The 25,866-nt window shown below is 38.7% G+C and overlaps 1 protein-coding gene across 2 annotated transcripts; it reads right to left on the bottom strand.

Annotated features, from left to right (window-relative positions):
- Nucleotides 1-991: 991 nt before the first annotated feature.
- Nucleotides 992-24,852, bottom strand: tmem198a (transmembrane protein 198a). Of its 2 annotated transcripts, XM_058390849.1 has the most exons (6): nucleotides 24,455-24,852; nucleotides 10,506-10,676; nucleotides 10,029-10,293; nucleotides 8,163-8,738; nucleotides 3,383-3,651; nucleotides 992-3,125 (listed from the first exon to the last, which is right to left on the bottom strand). In XM_058390849.1, exons 3-6 carry the CDS (start codon nucleotides 10,195-10,197, stop codon nucleotides 2,973-2,975), a joined length of 1,167 nt encoding a protein of 388 aa, XP_058246832.1. In that variant the 5' UTR covers nucleotides 10,198-10,293; nucleotides 10,506-10,676; nucleotides 24,455-24,852; the 3' UTR covers nucleotides 992-2,972. The 2 variants fall into 2 exon arrangements, with proteins under 2 accessions (XP_058246832.1, XP_058246833.1); XM_058390850.1 differs by lacking the exon at nucleotides 10,506-10,676.
- Nucleotides 24,853-25,866: the final 1,014 nt, after the last annotated feature.

Below are 25,866 nucleotides of genomic sequence, written 5' to 3'. Positions count from 1 at the left end.
TGCCTCTCATATGTGCATTTTTTCCTTATTACATTTCTGAAGCTAGAGCAGTTCTCCTTCTCTTTCCACACACACACACCAACACATTTAGCTGCTGAGCTCCTTTTCAATAATGTTATGCTTCACTTCGCCAGCCAAATGTCAGCTCAGTAGGCTGGAGAAAAAGTGGATTTGTGGAATTTCTACCACTGTGACCTTTACTATTCACTGCTTATAATCAGCTCTCTTCATTCCTTTTCCAGCAAAAATAAGCATCTAGACCTCACTGCTCTATTCGGAGCCCAGTCTCTCTCTTAAAAACACAATGTAGACTAAGCAATACCTAACAAAATGGGCAAAGAAAAACGCCTCCTTTATTGTGAAGATGCACACTCTCAGATACTCTCTCGCTCATTATCAGACTTACAAGTCCATATATCCAGCTGTAAGTGCTGTTTTAGTAGGAGCAGGTGCTAATGCCCTCACTCACTATGAAGGATAGCAGTCTAGACACATCCTCCAGAGAACATGGGCACATTAGCAACAGGATCCTGAATGCTGGCTTGCAACAGAGTTCATAATCACGCTGGTTAGCATTTCTCTCATCAGCAGTCTGGACCACCTGAAAGCTAACACATGCACAGCACACACAGGACACACATGAAAGGGAAGCTTTGAGAAAATCCCTGAGGTGGTTGTGGGATGATGGAAAGTTTAAAGTTAAAATGCCTTTCTGCTGCACAGGCTTCAGGCTTCAGGAACGGATTTATGTTAAAAGATCTGTGATTTTTGGTCAAATTTAGCAGAAGCTACTTCTTTTGGAAAATGCCTAAATTTTACTGGAGCTTTGCCAGTTGACAGACAACATGCGTGACCAGAGTTGTGGTATGTTGGTGGTAAACATTATTAGAAATTTCCCTTTACATTTACAGAGATTGGGTTGTCACACTTCACTTCAGTAAGCAGATATTTTATTTACAGCTGTGGAAATCCTAATAAAACAAAGGAATTCAAACTGTTTTCTGCCTAGATGCGAGACGTGTAATTGGGAATTATTCCAAGTCAATATTTTCATTTTTCATGTAGAGCAGAAAATTTAGTGCAGAAATCTGATAACTCAAGCAGTCACACTGCATTTCACAGACCTCATTATTTTCCTATGTTTGCTGCCCTTTAAAGAGAAGCAGCAACACTAAGCTGATCTGAAGTTTAATCTTCCTCTCTGCAAATTAATTCTGAGAAATGCAATTTTCATTTCCAGAGAAAAATTGATTTCGCATCATAGCTCTACTTGAACATGTTACGGCTGATGCATAGGCTGAAGTCAGTGGCATTCATAATGTATATGAGAACTCAACTTAATGTGGAGCTAGAGCAAAAAAATTTAAATATAAATAGCACACACATACGGAATAAAGATAAAGAAGCACTTTATCATACTTACGTTTGTACAAACACATGCAATAATAATAATAATAATAATAATAAGCAACAAAGGCTCATCTTCTCCTGCTCATACCTTCCATTTGACAGTCATTTTTAGACAACAAAAATGTTGAAATATAAATAGACCAGGTAGACTCATGATGACACTGCATCAGCATTCAGATGTAATTAAGTATTAATCAGAGAAAAATGCACAAAACATGACACTACTGGTATAATATGTACAAACATGTTCAGCATTCAGCTAAATGTACAAAATGTCCAGAAGCAACAGATGCTGCTGTGGTAAAAGACAGTAAACAGAGTGAGGCTGAGTGTTTCAGTTCTTTACACTTTTGAGTTCAGACCAGACTGAAGACATCGCATCCACAGGAGGAAGAGGCAGGATGTAAACAAATGCCAAAGTCAAAAATGACAAAGTATCACGTCGATCACCTTTTTCATACCCTGCGTACATACACATGCACACTTTTCCTCCTCCACAAACATAGACATAGAAATACACACACACACATACATACACACATATATACACATACATATAATATCCCTGTTTAATGTGGCTGGTCCACCATTTGAAATCTTCACTCTTGTTCAGTCAATACCTTGGTCTCATTGAAAAACCTTCACAGTAGACAAGGACACTTTAAATCATCTGCACAAAAGCTCCCGTAGTGTTCACAGTGTTACCTGCATCATTAGGGTAATCCGGTAATGCCTTATCCCCTACAGGTCTAATGGGAGTCACTGCATGAAGCTTTAACTAAGCCATATGGGACATAATGAGAGTTAAATTCAGTCTTAATTCAGACAATGAAAAATGGTGCCTTGTTCACCCAACATCACCTGACTGAGGTAATCCAACACCAGCAAGTGCTTGACATGCTTGGCAGTATATGTCTCAGTAAAGGCCCTGTAAGAGCCTTTCCTTGTAAAAGTGCACAGAATCGGGCCATTAGTCCTGACAAATGAAGCTCACAGTTTTCTGCTGCTGTAAAGGTACCTATGGCCTCATCTGTACTGTAAACAACGTTCCGGTGAATAGAGTGCATCCCCATAACTGGGCATATTTCTCTCCTGCAAGGAAGAGTTATAATGTCTGCTGTTAGACATGTTGTTTGTTCGTAAACGTGTATGATTTATGTGGATGGGAAGGTTTCAGAGCTACGCCATATTTGGTCCAGTGCTCAGTCTGAATAATGTCCCCTCTTTAAAATGGCTGTTACAGTAATGAGCTCATTCTGCTTGCCAAGGGACAGCATACAGTCAAATAATGATCTGGAGAGCCATGGAGGGCCAGGTACACACAACACACACACACACAATTTCAATCTAGAAAGTGAGAAACTATTTCCACTCAGAGCCCTGATGAATAAGGTTGTTGGCAAAAACATTCCTCCCCAGTGCATCACTTATTACACAACAAAGCAGAGCCACGGCATGTGGGCCCACTGTATAAACGCTTCTTCTCCGTTCAGACTCTGAACTGAGGACTGCACAGGAGCAGGCATGGTTGGAACACCGCCACTGAACACAAGGGGGCAGGATCACACTCTCACTGCAGGTCCAGTATGGGCAGTCAGAGGGACCTGAGAGCCGCAGTCATAGTCTATATCCACTGTATGAGAGCTGCTAATCAACCTGCCGTGCGAGTACCCACGTCTGTCCACGTGTCTGTCCCGGAAATGCTGAATGTAGCTCTGGAGGAGAGGAGACGAGAGAAAAAGACAGTAACTTATAACAAGGGCAGGACTACAAGCAGACAGATGCTTGGAAATATTATTAAATTATATTCATACCCTCATATGACCCAGACCCAATTTAAGCCAAATTATCTCATTTATGATGAGGGAAGGAACTAAGATAATCATGTGGTGAATGGAAGGACATATGGCTCTAAAAGGACAAGGATAAATGGAATAAAAAGCAATCAAACAGAACGAGCTTGAGTGTTTACCGGTGAGAGAACGTCTCCATCATAGCGGCGCGTGGGGTTGGGTTTCCTGCGGTATGTGGGTTCCTGATGCTGGGCTTTTGCAGGAGGGTTGGTGGCATGAGGGTTAGTCTGGGGAGGATGGTGGTACTTTTGCTTCTGCTTATGCTGCTGCTGCTGCTGCTGCGGAGGTTTCTGTTGCTGTTTCTTCTTCTTTTTCCTGCTTTCTCTTCTCTCCTCTTTTTGGCGAATCTTCATCAGCTGCAGCCGCCTCTGCTGATGACTGATGAACACTTTATGGACAAGAGGGAGGAAGGAGAGAGAGGGAGGAAGAGAGGGAGGGAGGGAGAGAAAGCGATAGAGGAAGATTTAAAGCGAGTAAGAGGAAAGTCATTCGTTCTTACAGAAAAAGAGGACGGCTCAGAAAGACAGGGTGCTAGTCAGAGCGAGAGAGAGAGAGAAAGAGAGACAGAGACAGAGAGAGAGATCTGTGACAACGAACAGGACAAACAAATTGAATGAGTAGAACAGCTTGCTCATTTTCCACACCAGTTCATATCGCCCATCACGCATACACAGAAACGAGACGTTTTCTCATTCATTCATTTCAGTTTTGCCGAAAAGCAAAGACACTAAGCTGTATGTACGAGTCGGATATCTCTCGCACGGATCCACCGCAGCGATGCCAAACAAACTGCTGAGTGTTTTGACACTTTCTGCCTCTCCACACGACTAAATCAGCATTCACATTCTGTTCCTTGTCACTAATAGAGGCGGCAGGATTATTTTTGTCCTTTCACTCACTCTGTTGTGCCTCGACAGATATGGGCCCCATCTGTCAGAGAATTCACATAATGAGCTCCCTCTTTCTAACATGCATGCGCACACACACACACACACACACACACACCCTACCCCTCCTATCCCATCCTCATATTCTCCCGGTTCTTGATCAATGTCCCTCTTTCCGCCCCCTAAACGCAGGGCCCCCAGCTTGTCACTATGGCAACGTCCCTAGCACAGCTGAAGCGTCCTCCCCTCGTGCACACACACACTATAATTCTGAGGTCGTGTGTGTCAGTTTGTGTGTTATTTTATCACGCCTGCTTTACTGCAAAGAAGTGCTGCAGACACCTTACTTAACACTCTGCACAAGATGGAGCCGTATTTGTGCGATCATCCCACAGCATGTTACGCTCTTGTTCTTCCACTCATCGTTTGTACTGATCACTCAACGATCCAGGAATCACACAATCCACACACTAAGCAAAAACCTCTGTACCACATGCTTCACATCACAATCCTCCCACTACCAACGCTCTGTTTGTTGCTGTAGTGATTTTCTTGGGAACCTCTCAAAGATAATGCCAACATGCATCCGACTGGAATATGTAGTTTATTTACAGGTCCCAACATTCTGCAGTTCACAGCACAATGCCATCTCTACTGATACTGAATGTGCCATGGGTCTTCATGCAATACTTTATATATTAAAGGTCAAATGAAAAAATAAAAAATAAACAAAACTATAAAATCACTTTGGCTGTCAATATTCCGGCATCTTTGTGTAGTGTAGTCATGCAAAACACAACTTTATATTTATCTCTGCACTTTGTGCATACAATATATTACATTACATATACAATTCCCATTAGTTGTGCTGTTATGTATTTCTGCATGATGTTTTGTCTTGAATATTGTTGTCCTGTATTCCTGTGTGTACATGTAGCCTATACTAAGAATGTCAGTATAAATTTCAGTGTTCACTTAATTTTTAGTTGTTTTACATACTGTATATATACATATATATAAACAGATAGTTCTGAAACCTTCTTTGGCAAATCGTCTGTGACACATTTATGATATTTCAACATTTTTCTTGAACAATTTTCTAAATAAGTGTTAAAGGAAAAGAAAACGCCCCAAAAAAATAAATAAATCAAAGTGTGTGTCCTAAAAAGTATACAGCTTATGAGTATTCCATTTTCAACAGCCAGACTCGAGCTCAAATCCCGATGATAACACAGCCATCTGTGTCCAGGATACCAAAAGCACAAACTTGACCATGTTGTCTGGGTGGAAGGGGTGCTATTCTCTCTATCAATCAAACCGTCACTAGCCAGTCATGGTTGTTTTTAAGCGCATGCATGCGGAAGGAAGAAGGAAAACACTTTCCTCTGAGAATCTTATAACACCCTGTAAGATGCAGTTGGCTAGCTTTACTTGTCTCAGAGAAAGCATGCTAGACTTTGCCCTCCGTAGTAGCTGCTGTATGATAGGAGAGAGCTGATCGGTGGGTTAGAATTGGTTAAAAAACCAAATGACGAAGAAAACTGGAAAAAAAAAACCCTTTTCACCACATTAAAGATGAGAGATTTTTTACATGCATCATTTATTTTAGATATGTCCAACCTTCACCATTATCAACAAAAACAAGAAGAAAAACAATCACTGTGTGCAAATAAACCTCCCTATACCTCGGTTTGTTCAATATGAACACTTATATTTGAACTGAACTTTTTCAGGTTTTTCAGAATTTAGCTCTAATGTACAGTATGTAGATGGACGACAGTAAAAGATGACAGAACTCTAGTATAGATGGAAAAGGACAATGATTTGGCAACTGTACAAATCCTATGCCAACACATGCAGCTCAACAGTGGCTCTGGCTAAGCCTTTACACAGAATGCAGCAGAACAAGTTTTCTCTCCACAGGACTATCATCACAGGGAATAATTAAGTAGGACACACAGAAATAGAGCATCATCACAGTCCTCTGCTCTTCCTCTAACCAGACTGGACAGTAGTGGAACGTAGTGCATATTATGTAACATATTTAAAACCCCGAGGCAGTAACATCAATGAAATAGCAGTCCTTTATCATCGCCATCACCTCTGCATGCTAGAAATGTGCAGTGTGTTTCCATGATTGTGGATTTCCTTGTAGGAAAATCTCTTATTTAGAGATTAGAAGAACTTTTAACCATTTAAAAATGTGTTAGGCCTCTCAGGCAACAAAGTTTGTCCCCCCTTTTTACAAGGTTTAATTATTTTTAGCACAGAATTAGCATAGACACAAAATCAGATTAAGTAGCATCCATTATAATAGCATCGGGCCATTAAGGACATTCTGATGATTCACTCCAACAAATCCTTGAATAAATGATTTACGGTTAATTGATAAATTTGTTTAACAGTGTTGTATGTTCACTATGATATTGTCCATTAATACCACAATACCATCGAAAATAAACAAAAAGGAACGAGATAATTTATCTTCCTCCTTTCCATTAGCTTCAGGAAATGCAAATAATGTAACTTTCTGTTCCAGATATTTCATAGGGGTGAATCTGTTCAGGTTTTGTGACAGAAAATATTTTCATAACCTGTAACGTAATGACTTGTGGAAAAGAATGTTTCAGGGATGAGATTTTAAATAGATTCATACTTCAATCTAAGAATACATTTTTAAGTTATTTAAAAATAAAAAACCTGAATAAGTGTGCAAACTCCTAAACTAAAACTTTGTTAAAGCTCCTTTTGATTTTGTTGCCATTCCTTTGTTGATTTGGATGCATGCTTTAGGTCACTGTTGTGTTGAAATTCCTTCTCATCTTCAGCTTTCTAGCAGACACTTAAAGGTTTTGCACTAAAATCAACTGCTGTTTGTAGCTATGCATGATTCTTTAAAGCCCCATTGCTTGCTGAAGAAAAGCAGCCATAAGGCATCATGCTGCCACCACCATGCTGCACCGAGGACATGGTATTACTTTGGTGATGTGCTTTTATTTGCTGTATACATACCTATTGTTATTGATCTCTTTATACACATTTTGCCACATGATTTGGGGTGATTTAGTTTGTATGTTTTTTGTGAGAAAGAGCTTCTGACTTGTCACCATACCCCATAGCCCAGACATGGGAAGATTATAAGACACTGTCACATGCAGAGAGTAATCAGTACTTGTCAGATATTCCGGCAGCTCTCTTAATGTTGCTGTAGATCTCTTGGCAGTCTCCCTGGTAAGTTTTTGTCTTGTACTTTCTTAGGTTTTGGAGGATGATGTCACTGTGGTGCACTATTATCTCTATTTGTGTATAATAGCCTTTACAATCTTCCATGGTTCCATGGTAATGTTTTGGAAATTCTTTTATACCCCTCTCCTGATCGATAGCTTTCAACAATGCATGCTTTGTAAGCTCTTTGCAGTCCATGGCTTCAGCAGTCAGAGGAAATCACGATAGAAAAAATCCAACAGAAAAAGCTGAACATTATTAAAAATAACTGAATTGATGTAATTTGTTTGATAATTACTTTTGAACACGAGCTCAAATGTGATCAATGTGAGCCATATCAATAATTATGAAAGGGTGTGCTCACTTATTGAACTAGGTTATTTTAACTTGTTTATTTTTTCCTATAACATTTCTTATTGTATTTGAGATATGTTTTTTTAAGCTGAAATTTCACACTGAGGGTGGAAAAAGTTCTGATGTAATTTATCTGTAAATCGCAAAAAACCTGCCTTTTTCTGTCCATTGTAGGTTGTTGTGAAGGACCTGTAGATGTCTTTTATTTTTTCTTTACATACATATTTGTATAGAATATCACTGGGACATAAATGGCACCACAATCATGGAATAACCCTACATTTCTTCACAATTTAAAAAAATTTTATTGGCAGAGGAAAAAGGCATTTTTTTTTCATTTCTCCCTTAATTTAGTAACTCTCCTAACAGATACTTAAGGTTGATTTTGTAACTGAAGCTCTGTGAGGGCAGACTGATAGGTGGTGAACCATACCTTCAGTGTGCGAGTATCCATCTGCAGTCACCTTCCACTGAATGAGGACTCCCAGCAGGGCGAGAACAGGCCACACGCCCATCACCACCCACGTGTACCAGCACACAGGCTGAGGAGGTGCCACTTTCACCCTTTCATAGATGTAACGTGTGAGTGCAAACAGCTCCACAAAATAATCCACAGTGACGGTGACGATGGCTGAGCCGAACACGGCCGTGGAGAGTGTGGTGAAGCAGCGCTGCCACTGCAGCGTGAGCACAGCGAACAGCATGCCTGAACCGAGCAGCACACCCAGTGGAAGCCACACTGTACGAGGGTGGTAGAACTCCTCCAGCACTACCAGGGAGGCCAGTGCCACCAGCAAGCCCAGCAGCAGGCCCACCATGAAGAGCCCCACACTGCGCACCAGCATGGTAACTAGACCGCACAGCGTGCCGATGCCCAGCCCAATGCCCACACTGGCCTCTACACTCAGCTGCGTGTCCATTACTCGCTCCTTGTAGCACAGCATGAAAATAATGATGGAGCCGAACATCAGGCCGGTCAGGAACATTACAGCCTTAAAACAGCGGTAGCCTAAGAGAGAGGAGTGGATACTCTTGAACACATTAAACAATCTTCATATAATGAACATGTATAAAAGCAAATATCAATTATATATATATATATATATATATATATATATATATATATATATATATATATATATATATATATATATATATATATATATATATATATATATTTAGACAGTAATAGAAAATGTCATGTTGTGCATGTGAAACCATTTTAATTACTTCAGGTCTATTTTTTGCGCGGCATAAAAAGTACAGATTTATATGGTTCATAAATAAATAAATAAAACCTGCTGTACTGATAAATTTGCTCTTTGATTTATTTTGTCAGATAAATGAAGCATGTAACATAATTTAAGTTTAAAGTAGAATTATTTTAATTAAATAGATGCGTGTCCATACAAATGTGCATATTGTTATTACCCACAAGTATTACTTATATTGTCCTATCCTAACAGGAAAATTTCACAAACAAGTTTCCTATATTAAAAACATGCGTTAGTATTTACACCTCTTTCAATTCATCCAATGGAAAAAGAGGGTAGATCACAGCAAATAAATGGGACCATAAAAATGAATAGCACTGAATAACATTTAATAAGGAGGTTAACAGCATCAATTTAAAGCACTAGTACCCAGCCTTAGTGTTGGAGAACCCCTTGTCCTGCACTATTTACTGAATGCTCTAAGACGTCCATTTCAACTCTAGCTAATAAATGCAGGGAAAACACTGAACTGTGTAGGACAGGGGGTGGGACTCCAGGCCAGGGCTTGGACCCTTTGCTTTAAAGAAACACAAAATGTGTTTGCTCAAGGAGAAACTGAGTGTTTAAGCTGCTATTTGTCATAGCTGAAATCCCCTCTTCTAACCTCTGCGAGTTCTTTGCAAGACTTTCTCAGCAGAAATGAAGGATGATGAAGGCAAATTTCACAGTTCAGTGAAACTGATAAAGCTCGTGTAATGGACAGGAACAAGCACTGGCCGTCATCGTTATCAAATCCAGAGGATTATTAAATGAACCGAGTTTTAAAGTGAACAGCTTTGTGCAGTGTGGCGAAACATCAACAACCATTGAGTGAAGTGTGTGTGTGCCTTTTTTCCCCTCTGAGTAAGTGCATGGTGCAGTGTGTGTGTGTTTCCTTCTATACACACTAAAATCACCTTATCTTTCCCAGCAAAACTGAAGATAAAAGGACTCTGTGATAAAAAAACAAACAAACTTTGTGGTTTGTGTCAGTATAAACAAAGCAACACAACCATCTTGTCCACATAACCTGCAATGCCACCTACCAAAGAAGCAATAGATGATGCCAAAGAGGCAGCACATAGAGCAAACAACAGAAGGGACAACTTCATAGCGCCGCTCGATTTCCTCGTCGCAGCTCAAAAGACTGTCTCCACTCCCACCCTGAGCCGGTGGGGCGAGCTTAAAGGCCAGAAGCTGGGCTGTGGAGGTCATGATGATCACAATGGTCAGGAGATTGCGAAGGAGGGAAGAGTGGGGTTAGGTGGGTCAGAAAATGTCAAAAGGAATTTCCCATTCAAGAAGATCCACCTGAAAATAGAGAGAGAGGAATATGATTTAAAAATAACAGAAACACAATATATAGTCAGATTTGATTAGATAATCTTATGTTAACCTAAAGCAACACTTCCTTTAAATTCATTACATTGGTTAATATGCAATTGCCTCTTAGATGTAGATTCTCATAGGAAGCAAAATCTGTCCCTAGATCTGCGTCCTTGTTCAGAGGTAAGCTTTCTCACCATCTGACAACGAGATTTGTTTCCAGCTGCTCCGGATCCACTGCAACACTGCTCAGGATAAAACAACTACAAAAGAGGATGAATAGGGCATGTCGAGAGCGACCGTGTGGTGATGTGCTGGGTTTGAAAGCTTCTGTTCAACAGCTGTACATGACTGCTTTTGCATCAGAGCTGCAAGACAAAGACAAAAATAGCATTGCTATCATACTGCTACATACTGCAACTGCTACATGCCTTGCAAGTTAATAAAACAAAGCGTGCGAGATCTGATATGTTAGGTTTTTAAAATGAACCAGCATTCGTTTTTTGGGTTCATACCAAAGAAACCTTATCTGGAAGTTGTGTGAGTTCGAAGTGCTCACAGCTTGTGATAAAAACAAGGTTTAGAGTGCAGTGCACATCTGCATACTGCAGGCTACTGCTGTGCCAATATGGTGATAACAGAAATAATATATTGTGCAGACCTGCTTTGCATCCCTGAAATACTCATGCAGTGCACAGGGACAAAGTGAACAATATCACCATCTTTTCTGATATGGACCAGCTAGGCTTTCAAAAGCAAAAACCCATTCATCTGTAAAGCAATTCTTTTGCATTTTATCAAAACCTCTTCTAATTAAAGTGATTACTCAACTAGAAAATACTTGACAAAAAGACTCCTTCCCAAAGAGAACTAAAAGCAGAAGAGTAAACACCCACAGCTCAGTGAAGAATTATTTTCTGCTTGTCATAACTACAGAAAGTAAAACACAAGTGAACGGTTATGAATAATGCATTGTGTATACTGAGAAACAACATTATACACTTAGTGAAGATGCTCTAAATCCTACAACATTCCCTGTTCAAGCCTTTCTCTATATAGATTTAAGATCTAGTCACGTCGAAACATGGAACAACATCCTTTTCCAGAGACAGTGAGCTCAGACAACCTTGAGTGTGTTTGTGTTTCAGGGGATGTGTTTAGTAGCGGTGGCATATTGATCAATTGTAGCATGTGCTTCAGTGTGTAGCTTTGTGTGTGCCACATTGATTCTGCATTCTGTGGAGTGTGTCTGAGAGTTTGTGTGTTAGTTCTTCACAGTCCCTCCAGGATTTTGCAATCATGGAAGTTCAAGCATATCTCTGATATTCAAAGAAACTTGCGATCTGTCAAAATTACTACAGCAGTTTCTGCTGGTTTTGGCTAGGATATGTCACGTAACATCATCACAACATACATTCAGCCAAAGACCTCTATGATTCATGTGCATCAAACATAAGTACAGCTGTCATAGGAAGCAAGCAAGTAAGTGTCTTTATTGGTAGATGTTTAAAAGAAGAATCCTTGCAATTTCACCAATTCAAGTAATTTTCAACAAAAATCTAAGTGCACAAAAGGCTCTGAAAAGTTTAATAACACATTTTGAAATAAGCTGCAGCAAAAATCAAGGCTTTTGGCCATAACAAGCACAAAAAAAAATGTCTTCTTAAATAGACTGGTAGGACATGCACATTCACAACAAGGACACAAACATGCACACAAACACAGTGATGTGTGAGAAATATACTGCAGCTAAAAGGACAGTTATGTTCACTCTAATGGATGCTGTTTCTCTTAACTGTGAGACAGCGCTGCGGAACTTTGAAATACCCTGAAAGTCAGAGCTAGAAGAGAAAATAAAGATTCTAGGATTAGGCTCCTTCAGATACCATTCTTTGATCTGAATCAAGAAATGTCTAAAAGTGTGATTTATGCACACACAGAAAAGAAGAAGCTTACACAACCATCAAACATCCTGCACATCTAAGGAAATCATACAGGTGACAGAAGTAGAAGAGCACCCTAAGGAACATTGGCCCTTTTAAAAATTCTGTCTTCGTGGCTCCATCAGTGAACTTCTTGTGAACTGCAGCTGCGATAGTCGTGTGTATTTTTCAAATGAGAAAACTGCCACCTAATTTGCTGCGTGATTAAAAAAAAAACAAACCCAGTGCATTATATTTACCCGGTTTCGTGTCGGGTTGATGTAGTACAATTATACTTATGAGTCACCGGTGCAATTATGTGTTATACAGATTATAAAAAGGATAAAATTTGTCAGTGTGGTAGATTCGCTTCTAGCACTAGGACCATGATTTACGAGTTTGATACATAAGAGACAGTCTTCCAAACGCTGTGGGAAACGGATTAAGAAGACGTATCAGTGTAAACATAATCATTTGCTATTCTGTGCCATTTAAGATACTTAAGAGCAAAGCTCAACTGCACACAGACAGTAGAGGACTCTGGGGTAGAATGACAACATCGAAGATGCTACCAAAAGTAGTCGCGTATAACCGGAACAATGTCCGTTGTCATAACAACTGCAGCATTATGGGATGCCTTCAGTTATACTGCACTTAGCAAACGAGAGAATGGCCCACCACCATGGCAACAGGTCTAGAACCAATCAGTGCTGTAGCTTACCTTCTGTTTCTCATTTCTCTTTTTTATGATCAGTGCTCACTCCTCCCATCCTCTCCAACACTCAAGGGATGTAAACAAGGTAGGTAACAATGTAATGCCACTGCCATGTTGTTACAAAATGTGCTTATAACAGGCAAAACAAAAATCCATTAGCAATTAAAAGCACAAAAGGTTTAATGACAGGATTGTTTCACGAACCAAACTCTCCCAGGCATTACTAGTAAGAGCCCTGAAACTAAAAGGCAAGCCGCATGGTAATGTCTCCATGAAACCTAATCACCTCACTTGCTCTTTTCCAGCAGCCCATTCGAGCTTTTTTGCTCCTCAGCAGGCAACAATAAAGAGAACAATCTCATCTGCAACATGATTACATGTCAAGCAGGATGAAGCACAACACGCCCTACTGAGCATGAAACGCCACATAAATTTCTTTACACTGGGCACTGATGAGCACAGAGAGGGAGTCGCAGCAGAACGAGGCCAGACACTGCATGTCTGTGTGTGATATCTAAGCTTATATCCAAAGCAGCATAAACTCAGAGTGAATGAGTCAGGCATGTCTACTGTCTCACACACTAAGCATCTTTTACAATGCACACCTACACTTTTTCTTGCAAATGTATATTGTTTTTTCCCCTCCTCTCACCCTATTTGCAATTCATGTTTTGGTGCTCATCGTATGTCCTGTTTCAATTATGTCAGAGGTTGCCGAAGGAGTCGCAGAGTAATTTCAATGTATTGTGAAACCGACTGTTTCCTGGTAATACAATAAACTCTTAACTCTCTTGTATAAGGTACCCACCACCTCACATTGAACCAGAGATGATACACTTATGTACTGTATAGCTTATGTAGAGCAAATCACTCATATGTACAGTACAACTGACAGGAAAATGGTGCATATTCTCTGACAATAAATAAATTATAAACAGGTCCAGACTAAAACTAACAATCAGGCCTCAAACAAAGAGCAGGGTATCCAGTTTCAAGACAGCGCTCATTTTGCTCATTCCCTGTACAGAGCAAGATGAGATCATTTTACCCTTCTGTGTGTTGGCCTGCTGCTCGGGCAATTTTGTTACACTCTATATAGTGAACATACAGTATAGTGAAGTGGAAGGAAACCACTAGGGATATGGCGTAAGATGGTAGCAGATGCTATATGGAACAAAGGCAAAAAAATCAGCACTGAAAAATAATGTAACAGGATTAAAAAAGGTTTAAAAAAAAAAAAAAAGACAAAAATAATTGAAATATTTAATTAAATGATAAAATTGTTTTGTTGCCTCCTAAATCCAGGAGAACAAGTACATTTTATAAGAGAGAGAAACCTACTACTTTTGAGGACTGGCATCATATCATCTAGGTGAAAGGTGGATGTCCAGGTTTGGTTACAATATGTATGACCAACATCCTATAATCTATGAATGCATTTGATTGATTAATGATCTACATTAAGATACCTTTGAATTTGACATTACGTATACAGTACATCCCTATCCCATACTCTGGACATCCTTGAGGGTAAGGAAATTCATAAAGTCTACTTAACAAAAAGCAACAAACGGTCATTTGTAATTACAAAAAAACAAACAAAAAACACCAACGCATGCTGGTTTAAGCAAGCGTCCCTTAACAGCAGGTTAACCAACACCTGAAAATATAAACAAGATCTTTAACAACATAATCAATACAAGGAATAAAATGTGACACGATGCTGTTATAGAAAAATAATAACATTGGGAAGGTGTGATGTGGACAGACATGAAGCGTTTATTCAGACTATTTCCCTATAGCAGCATGTCTCTCAGTGTTTTCTTCCTTTCTTCCTTCAGCCGCCCATTTTTCAATCTCTTGTGAATTAAATAAAACAAAAAAAAAATCAATGCAGTTCTATACTAGATAAAACACTATAAAAACAACTTTTAAGGACTACATTTGCTATTTTATGAAACTCCCATACATTTCTGATCCTATATAAATGTGATCATTTGTGGACAAGTTCATGACGGCGTTCTTATTCCCTGCTGAAATCTACATTTTAGACTAAAGCACTTCACATTAACCACAGAGTCATTATCATACTGGTCACAGAGCAAGCATCCAGGCTCAGTGAATGTAGACCGAACACACTTTATACTGTTAAACTGAACAAAACCATCACAAAATGCTTATAAAAATAATATACAATATAGAAATGTAACTTGCATCAATGAAGTCTTGAACTGCATGGAAACAGAATCATAAAACAGTCTTCATTCTCATTCATATACAAGGCACGTAGACGCAAAAGGAAGGTTTGACACACAAAATGAACTGCAGAACTCGTAGAAAACAGTGACTCACTCCAGTTTTTCGGGCAGACACCACAGGCGGGCGGGCAGGCAAGTGACAAAGATAAAGGAGAAGCTTTATATACCGTTGTCTCCATATTCTGTAGCAGTCAGCACAGTGCAGGTTTCCCTGGCAGCAATGGCCAGGAGAGCAGATAAATGATGGAGGGATCCTGAGGTGAAATCTCAGAGTTGCTGAGAGGAGTAAGCGTGCATGTCTGAGATACAAAAAGGACAGCGAGTATGATTCTGTCAGTGAGAGTGTGTGTGCGCGTGTGTTAAGACTGAGCGACAGGGCCACGGCTCTGTTCAACCCCGTTAATCCTGTTGAGAGCTTCTGCTCCAAAATCCATTAGCACTGGAGGGCTTTCCCCTTCTCCTGACCTGAATGAGATCAGCACTCTAATGGGTGGATATACACCCAAAACTGTGCCTTTCCGTTTTTTTCTGATGTTTATTTAAGCATCATTTGTGTATTCATGCTCATATCTGGATTATGTATAATATACATATACGTCAAATTAAAAATCTGTACTTTAAGCTAGAAAAAATCGACTTCCAAAAGAAACAGGCTGCCAGGAAGTTACAGGTATTTTAGGTATTCTATTTGTGCCAGACGTCTGAATTGAGTCCAGCTTCCTGAGAGCTTTAGAATCTTTAAATCACCTTAAACTGTAGCGAAAGGATTTCATGCACTGCTCTAGTCAATAGTATTTAACAGTGAGCATTTTTCATTTAGCACTGTTTTTGTGAAATTCAGAGCGGCACAGCACACGTATTCAAGTTTCTTATAAACATTCACTCCGCTCCAAGGTGTAGAAGTATTTCATAAAAAATAAATATGATTACATGGAACGTCTGTGTTTTGCAAGAGAAATATATTAAACTATAGCTTACCAAGCTTACCAAAGGAAAGCGAAGGACAAATAATGCAGCAGAGTGATACCGGATATCGGCATGAGCAAAGATTTGTCGGGGCAAGAGAAAACGCATTCACCTTTACATCGTGACGTCATGCGTTCAAACCCTAACAACACCGTAAACGATTCTGGCTGGATGTTCAAGAGAGTTGAAATGGCTCTGCTCTCTAAGGGACCACAAGACATCTGTGAGCTCATGTATAGAGAAAAGGGCATTTAGAGGTCTCTAAGTTTGAAGAAAAAAAAAAGAAACATGGAAACGTGAAATGGTAGTCAGTCCCTCCAAATTAATGCAAAATTAACACTCCACAATATTCCGAAGAGCTTGCAAATTTTCTGCATTGCAGATTTTGAAAAAAAGGTGTTGCAAAATCAAGCATTTTTTACTGCAACAATTAGAAAAAACTCTAGGAAAACTGGGTAATTGGAGGATCTGATGAAATGTATAAAAAATTATTTAATAACCATGTGATTGCTGAAAAATTAAAGTCACTGATAAACCATCAACTGTTTTACACATTTTGCTTCATCTGACTAAACACACCTCAACAGTATCATTTTTACAGACTATATAAACTGTTACAAAATATGATTTTACCTGAAAAAAGAACTGCAATATGGTCACTTTTTTCTATAAAAGCTATAACTACTACTGTATAACGTATTACTACTATTATGTATATAGAACAATCTAGAGTCAGTATTGATGCTAAAGAAACTAGAGAATACTTCTAACTATGCAGGACTAAGCTTACTATGAAGGAAAGCTATCTGTAGATGGGGATCTTCCAGGATTGTTAATGGACTCCTGTGAACGCTGCACCAGATGCTGTCTGTGTTTGTGTTTCATCAGCCATCTGATGGTTGATAGGAGCAATCACTATTAGCACTCGAATCATGATGAAGCTGGTGAGGACTTGTTCAGTGCGTATAAGCATTCTGTATACCTCTATTATTTATTTTTTAGCCCAAGCTTTACTACAGAATTCACAGGCTCACGCTGAGCTCTGCAGTGCATCTGGTGGAGAGAAAACAGTGAGCGTTTGATGACGCTCTTGGCATCGAATCCGACTGAGAGGCCTGTGTTTGACCCCCTCGCTGAGCTCTCAGCAGACAGCTGAAGAGGAATTGAAAGAAAACAATAAATACATCTAATCATCTAAGGACCTAAAAAAATGAAAAAGAACAATCGTTATCTGGAGGGACAATAACGAGCGATGATGTTCTCTTTATCAAATGACTTCATCGCCATTGCTGCTGATCATTATTATCTCATTGTTTCATTACATTCCGGCAGATCACACGTAACTGGATTTGAGATGCGGACAGATTTGAAATCAATGAGCCAGGAGTCTTCATGTAAATTTAAGCAGACAGGGATGGTAAATAATGCAATTGTGGTTGAGCTCTAAGGACTATGCAACATTTTTCTTAACATGTGCACACACACACAGAACAGAATGACCCCTGACACAAACTTTGTGTCCAGATTAAATGGTTTAGTGGTTTCCCCAGCCTTGAGCCTGATACAGAGCCTCTATTGAGCTATTCTTGGCCTTGGTATACGGAAAGTCTCTAAGAGACACTGCAGCAAAAGAGAATAGTGCTGGAGGGGAGAGAGAGGAAGTCATGCAACCTGGATGAAGAAGAAAGGAAAGATGGACAGAACAGCAAAGGAGGGTGAAGGCAAATAGAAGGGGGCCCAGTTCAGAACATATGTATGGAGATAACCTTAATGTTAGTCCAAGCTTCGTTATTCTCTTCTCTTCAGCCAGCTCTGTAAATAAATCCAAAATTCCAGTTGGTCAAATAGCAGCATCCTGGCAATGCAGCATGAATGGGAGAAGCAACACAGAGAGGAGGGAAGAGGGGAAAAAACATTAAATGGTCCAGTGAAATTTCAAATTGCATGGGGAAAGGCTGAAGGCTAAAATAAGTTAGGTCTGCTACCACAAAGTAAAAAATATTTGTGCTTTGACAGACATAAGAACAATCTTCATCCTGCACATTTCAGCTTTTTAAAGGGCAAAAAAAAACTGAAGCCTCCAGGTGCTTTATATTTCAGAATAAAAGCAGTCAAGAATAAAAACATGGCCATTTAAACATGGTGACATGCCCTGACTGCTAGACTCTCATAAAAACACAAGTAAAGGGATGATTGGCTAAACTGAAACAATTCACTATTAAAACACAGAATTCTTGATTCTGATTGGTCAGAAGGACCAATGATACATTTACTACAATAGCACAGGTCAGATACTGTAGAAAGAGTAAAAACAGACTGCTCTTGCTGTAACATAGGTGATAAAAGGAAGTAACTTGTTTAATTAAACGTAAAGACAAACGGATAAAGAATATGAATTGCCTTTTTTTTTTTTTTTTTTTTTTAACAACAGAGTTGTTAGTTGTTAGTGTCGGGCAAATTGCTGTTGTGAAAGAGAAGCACCCTAAAACACTTCAGGACATGATGTCATAGGAAAACAAGAACATATCATCACACCACTCTACAGCGATCACTGTCAATAGAAGCACACTGAAAGGTTTTATTCCCTATGCTACGTTCACATATACAATGACTCACAGCGATAAAGTGTCCAGAGAACATCCATTTTCAGCAACATCGGCAACGGCGACCGTTTGTGACTAGATGTGGGAGTGTCTATCGATGCAACAAAGCTGTGAAAAGTTTAACTTTATGCAAATTGGAGAGACTTGGTGCAGTGAATAGCAATTAGGGTGAAGACAGTAGAGCCATGTAAGAGCACACACTGCATCTCTTTCATCTCTTATGATATGGTGCAGATATAGACTGGTGAATTTTATATACAAAGACTCCCTCCAGAATGTTTTATTTCAGCGGCAAGAAAAATGATTTGGAATTCCATGTCACTGATAAATGTTATTACTATAACATCCAACACCAACTGGCGACTTGCTGTAATATATGTGTGAATGTAGCTTCCTACTTCCAACTTTCTAGCTACTCATGTTTAAATGCAGCTGAATATCAAATATTTTGGATCAGTGCATCAGTCTAGATGTTTTATCGCAGTACACAGAGGCAAGGGAAGACACAGAGCCATGTAGGCTTTACACAGAGTGAGGCTTCAGTCTGTGGTTATGTTCAGCATGAATAATGCAACCTGAGGACACAGACTCTGTGTGTAGTCTATATAACCACACCCGTAACAGAAAGAACGTTGGTACTGAAACATTCTACCATCATGTGGAGTAAATGCAGTATACTAACACAGCTCTAGCATGTAAAATAAGAATGATGCCTTTAAATCAGTCACTACTTCTCCTGAGGTTATCTGGAGGAGTATCTATGCAGATGAACTATAGATGGTTAGAAGGAGTACACTAAAAGGGATAACAGGATTAACATTGACTTACCGTCTCACTTACGTTCTCCTTCATCTCCACCTCCTTTTCACTCCTCTGGTTCTTTCATGGTCTTATCTCTCTCTCATTCTCTTTACGTACGCTCTTTCTCACTCTCTCAGTATGTTTACATGAAACCATATAATTTGTTAGTGATCATTAATAGTTCAATTGTATTGAAAACCCTTCATTTCAATCTGATTGAAAGGGGTGGTGTAGATCCTAAATAATTCAATAGCCAATAATCCAGTGTAAATGCTTAAATCTGACTATTTTCTTAATTGGATACAAAAAAAAACCTTGAGCACATGCACAGTACAGTGGTGTGAACAGATAACAGACACTCTGTGTTTGCTCAAAGGTTTTATTTGTAAATTCTGTAATGAATTTGTGCGCATGTAAACGAGTAATTGACTCGGATGGCAGTGTTTCTATACAAACAACACTTTCAGGATTGACAAAACTGGGTGAATGTAAACATTCCTGCCTCTTTGTTTAAACTCTTCTGAAATGAAATCCAAAAAAAGGTAGGGGTGCTGAAATGTAACATAATGTGATGTGTCCCTCTTAGGACCCAAGATGTTCTTCCTCTCCACATATTACATAACTGCTTACATTAAACCAGACAGTGCCTGGATTTCATTCAGCCTCTCTCTCCTCATTTGCCTCAGTTAACACCCCTCACTGTGCCAGTATTGGTGTCCACACGTCCTCATCTTGTCAAGCTCATCACAAAGTACCTTTCTTATGAGCATGCTGTGGTAATAAAACACCCAATCGCTGTGCAAAACACATTTCATTACAGTTAGAGCAATGCATGAGTGATGTGTGTGTATGTGTATTATATATTGTTTGATGTGGATGAAAATCTGGCCTTCCCAAGCACTAGATCTCAAACAAGCTGAACACTTATGGGAGATCTCTGGACCTGTTATACAGCACTCGACAGCACCATCATCAAAACACCACTTGAGGGAATATTTTCTGGAAAACAGTACAGTTCCAGAGACCTACAGAATCAATGCTGAGGTACATTGAAGCTGCTCTAGCACCTCTCAGAGGGCCCAGCACCTTTCTAAGGCACTAAAGGGCTTTTCACACTTGAAATAGTTAACCCTGGGTCATTGTAAACCCCATGTAAACAGAATCCTGGATTATCTTGTTTCATGTGTCATACTGCTCATACTTCACCCAGGGATAACAGTTAATCCTGATGATTCATAATCTAACATTTCACACTGTATATTTATAAACGCTGAGTTAACTTTCTTATTTGCATATTCGTGGTGTCAACAACTATGACTCAATAAATACAGTGTGTTGCCAGCTTAAAGTCTTGTGCTTTCGTATCAGTGAGGGGAAAAAAGGACAAGTCTGCCGTTCCGCGTCCAAGTGAGCATTGTTATCTTTTACAGCTTTGTAATCTTTTTTTTTTGCCGTTTTTTTTTTTATTTAGTGGATCAGGCTTACATTTTCAGTCAGTTCCTTAAATATTAGGTTATTTCTGACTGTGCCACCCAGTTTGTTTCAAACACACTTGACCATAATTGTAAAAAAAAAAAAAAAAATCCTCTTCGCTGCAGTGGGTGTGTTCTTCATTCATCAGTGTTTTACATTATCTTTTCATCTTTCCCTCAAATGCTGCTGATACTGTTTACACAACATATAAGGTTGACTGTACAAAGCGCGTGATATGATCTGTTCAATTTCTGATTGGTTGTCTGTTGCTAAGCATCCTGCTGTAAATTCTCTAACACTGCATCGTTTCACACTGCACATGCTACGAAGCAGGGTTTCATAACCCCGGGTGAAAACAGTGCTAACCCTGCTTCTAAATTACAAATGTGAAATGTTCCTCTACTCAGTGTTAAAAGCAGAGGTGCTGATAAGCCAGGGTTAAGTGCAGTGTGAAAAGCCCTTATGTTTAATTTATAGACCTGTGCAAAATTGTATCAACTATATCGTACATCTGAGCAACAAATGAATTCTTTTGAACAAATTTTCCTCCACAGATAATGCATCACCTTTTAATTTCCAGCAAAATCTTATTAAGCATATATTTTCCAACATGAGATGCAGACGTTTTCTGATATCAATTTCAAGTCCCCAAATTTCCTCTCTTTCCATAATTTCCCAAGCTTGGTCCAGCAAAAATGTTTTTAATCTCATCACAGAGATGATGTTGGGCCTGTATATCATTATCCTGCCCATGTTCCCTCAGGCCATTTGCTGGTCAATAAATATACACAGGCCAAAAGCTTTTAAATCTTTTAAGCACAGTTGTGTCTCTGATGCAATTTAATTTGCTAGTTTTTTTTTTGCCATGAAATAAGTGCAGACAAAGTAGATTCTATTTAATTATTGATGATTGGGTCTCATGCTTCCCCAATATGACACGATGGTGGAAATCAGAAAGCACCTCTGAACTTTTTCCCCCCCACAGACTCCATTACAATCTACCAGATTAGATCTAATGCTATGGCAACTGTTGTATTATCTACTGGCAGAAAACATGGATGCAAGTGATATGTAGCATTTATACTTCCATTGCTTATTATTTTTTTCTATGCACACCTGATAGCCTCCTGATAATAGGATCAATACCCTCTGATGTTTTGTTCCCTTTTAACCCTCTTCATGTTAACTAGCAGTTAGCGAGGAGGTGTGAATATAGCGTGATTAAAACAACACTCCGCCCGTCACACCACTGACTCAATTTTATGCAATTTGGGTGAAAACAGGTCGTCAGGAACGTTCTAATGTTAATTACTGGGACCGAGTATTCAATTTAGAAAACACTGATGACCTTTTGGAAAGGTCTACAACTGAGTGCAAAAATCTGCACCTCCTTCATCCACTTCTATTCTGGGTATTTTTATAGAACATTCAATTAGTAGAAAAAAGAAAGAAAGGAAAAAAAGACTGTGTTAATTTAAATCTGTTTAAAAGTCCATTTAAGCAATTACATTTAATTCAGCAGTTATCATTAGTAGCAAGAACAAAAGTCTAAATAACAATGGACACGGTTGGCTGTAGTTGAAATGTGCCTCAGGTATCTAATGACTTAAATTCAGCATCACTGCAGTCAAAAATGAATAGGATCAAAGCTTTCTCAAGTGCTAAAAGTGAAAAACTGACCTTTCAGATACCTGGATATCTTTAAAAAAAATTTAAATAAACAAAATTAAAAAAGTAAATTAAAAATCTTCACCAACATTTAAAATTGGTGTTCAGAAAGTGAATAATCAAACACAAGACACCGCCAAAAAATGTAAGTATTCTAACTAAAGAATCAAGTCTCTCTGGGCTAAAGAAGTCCTTACATGTTTCACATGCCACATTTATAATATTCAAAAATATGATGTTGATTACCTTACTGTTGTATTGCAAAAATAGCCTTTTTTTAGTGTCTTTATTACTCCTGACCAACTGAAACCTCTTACTAAATTTCGCATCCATTCATCAAAGAAAGGAAATTCAATCCCAGCGAAAATGTGTGTAGGGGGGATCTGGCATATGAGCAATTAACTTGAATAACTGAATAATCATCAGGCTCATGTCAAAGTGATGTGTTAAAAGATGAAAGGCCATTGCTAATGTTTTAAAACCTTTTTACTGATCTGGTAAAGCCAATTCATCTTTTGTGGAGGAGCCTAATTCTCTACCTCTCAAAAGTGTTGCTACAATCCAAGCAATTACGGCGATGCCCGGGGCTACAAAAGCCAAATCAAATGTGTCCAAGGAAAAAAAAATTCACACAACTAAAATCTTCCAAAACTCTCAAACAGGCAAGGTCCATCCACATCTCTTACATGAGAAATGCTCAAGCATTAGATACCAAATGGTGTGTTATAATAAAAAGTATTTTTAACCTGGAAACACAATGTGGCATAAGTAATAATTTAAGGTACATCCTTGGTCCTTAAGGAACCTTCATCTGATAGCTAATTAAAAGGTACACCACAGGAGGAAAAAGATCAATACTACAGATACTAAATACTAGTAAAGTGGCTTGTACAACCCCAGCAACAAGCCAGAGTTTGGTAGATTTATTCCTGAAAGTGTATTTCTGAGCTTGTCCCATGCAGACAAAATCAAATAAATATTTTCCGGGAATAATTTTAGCTCGTTATTGTGAAACTATTCAGGAAAATCAGTCAATAGAGTCCCCAGTCTCCAGAATCGCATCATATGTGATGGGGTCTCACATCAGAGATCTGATTGATGACCACATTGCAGTCAGTTAGAATTAAAGATCATTAATGGGAGGGGGGAGCCCTGTAATGTTGTGTCAGCCTGACCACGTGACTTCCTCACAAGCTGTTATTCCAACCCAAGTTCAATCCCACCTGCTTTCAAACAAAGCGTTAAAATGACACGACAGGCTCTTATTTGTGACCATGATCTAATAAACTCTATGAATGAAATAGACAATGTGATTGTAATCCGGAGTGCCTTACATCAGACCGGATCGCATGGCTGCAGACGCACCAAACACAACAGCATATGAGGAGATGAAACAAAAGGAGACATATCACTGCTGCTCAGAGAACAATAGTAACAACGCCTTCAGGTGCTCATGGGTCATTTTTTCCCAGCTCCAAATATCTATATAATTAATGTGTAACCGTGCATATAGGATATATGCAATAAAAGCAGCCTTGACCATAAAGACCCTTGATTATCTTTTTTAATTGCCCAATAATGCCTGGTGTTAACCGGGGCTCATGTCACGAGCTCACCAGTTTTTTTTAACGAAGCACAGTGAAGAAATCATTAAAGTGGCATCAAAGCTTCATATTTATCTATGTTAAGTGTTATGATGCTGGGAAATGAGAAGGAGAAAAATAAACAATAACAACTTACCACCTCCTCCAGCTCCTCCGCTCAGTCAGGAGTTGTAATTTCCTCGTCTATTCGAGTTTAAACCTCAGCATCATTTCCACTGATCTGTCAAGCCGCCTTTCATATATCTAACAAACCCCTCCGCCGAGTTTAACGGCCATTTCCATTAAGGAGAACCATAACAGGTGAATTTCTCTTTATCCACACCTATCTTTCACAACCACGGCGCAGAACCCAACAGACGCTAGCGCTTGTAGAAACCAAACCAAATGCATTTCCTTTTGCTTTGAATCATGATTCGGTTTAACAGTTTCCCCACAGGGACCGGTACTGAACCCGGACCCGGACCCGCTTCCGTTCAGTCCAGCGGTTCGAGTTCAATTCAGTCCTTCACGCGCTCACGGCTTTGTTTGGAGTGTACCATTAGGGAGACAAAAAGCAGGGGGCGGGGTGGCGGGTGGCGCGAGCGCTCTGTGATAACTGTTCGTTATGGAGAGATGCTGAGTGTTGGCAGTATATGATTATTTTTTATTCGTGTCCTATCCCGGTAGAACAGCCTGTTATTAAAACTATAACTTCATATATTATTATATAAATGTATATAAATTTTATAATAGTCATATAGTCAAACTATATTCATATAATCTTATTCATACTCATCAGTCATACAGTATCTGAATTTATTAATATATTTTTCTATTTTTATAAATTCTCTCCTGTCCACACTTAAAATGTAATTTACTGTAATTCTATTTCTATATATTCTATTTACAGTCTAATATTAGTCTATTTTTATTCTATAATATTAGATTTTTACAGTCGAAAAAAAATCATTTCACATTGTCTATAAAATGTAATATAAATGTCTCAGGCCGTTTTACTTTTTTATGTTTATCTAATAGTCCACTTATCCACTTACAGGGAGGAGTTGGACATCTGGGAAGCCTGTAATTCTGATATCATCCTTACTGCATCACAGCACTGTAGTGTGATTTGGATGCCTCATCATAGCCTGCTATAATTCAAAAAAATATGTCAATATATAGCACTTTATTGTTGTTGGGATATACTTCTTTATTTTGTACTAAAGCAGCTTTAAAAAAAGTTAAAAAAAAATCCTTATATATATATATATATATATATTTATATATATATATATATATATATATATATATATATATATATATAAGGATTTTTTTATTTTTATTTTTATTTTTATTTTTTTATACACACACACGTATATATATATATATATATATATATATATATATATATATATATATATATATATATATACGGCAAAATATTTCTGTTAAAATAGTAAAATATTAAAGGAAACAAACTTGATGAAGATCGTTTTGTCGCCATCATGTGGTGAAAATACATCAGTACATTTACCTTTTCTGGTATTTGGTAGACACCCTCATTCAGAG

This window comes from Hemibagrus wyckioides, linkage group LG06 (genome assembly GCF_019097595.1).
Source record: "Hemibagrus wyckioides isolate EC202008001 linkage group LG06, SWU_Hwy_1.0, whole genome shotgun sequence".
NCBI lineage: Eukaryota > Metazoa > Chordata > Actinopteri > Siluriformes > Bagridae > Hemibagrus > Hemibagrus wyckioides.
Note: the sequence above shows the minus strand (reverse complement) of the source record. Positions and strands in the feature narration are given on the sequence as shown.

What these genes read in the sequence shown, in the direction of transcription:
- tmem198a (XM_058390849.1), bottom strand. Translation starts at nt 10,197, where the DNA reads ATGACCTCCACAGCCCAGCTTCTGGCCTTTAAGCTCGCCCCACCGGCT. An exon ending in TGGATACTCGCACACTGAAG is followed by an intron (nt 3,652 to 8,162) that starts GTATGGTTCACC and finishes TTGTCCATAAAG; the next exon opens with TGTTCATCAGTCATCAGCAG. An exon ending in ATGGAGACGTTCTCTCACCG is followed by an intron (nt 3,126 to 3,382) that starts GTAAACACTCAA and finishes CCTCTCCTCCAG; the next exon opens with AGCTACATTCAGCATTTCCG.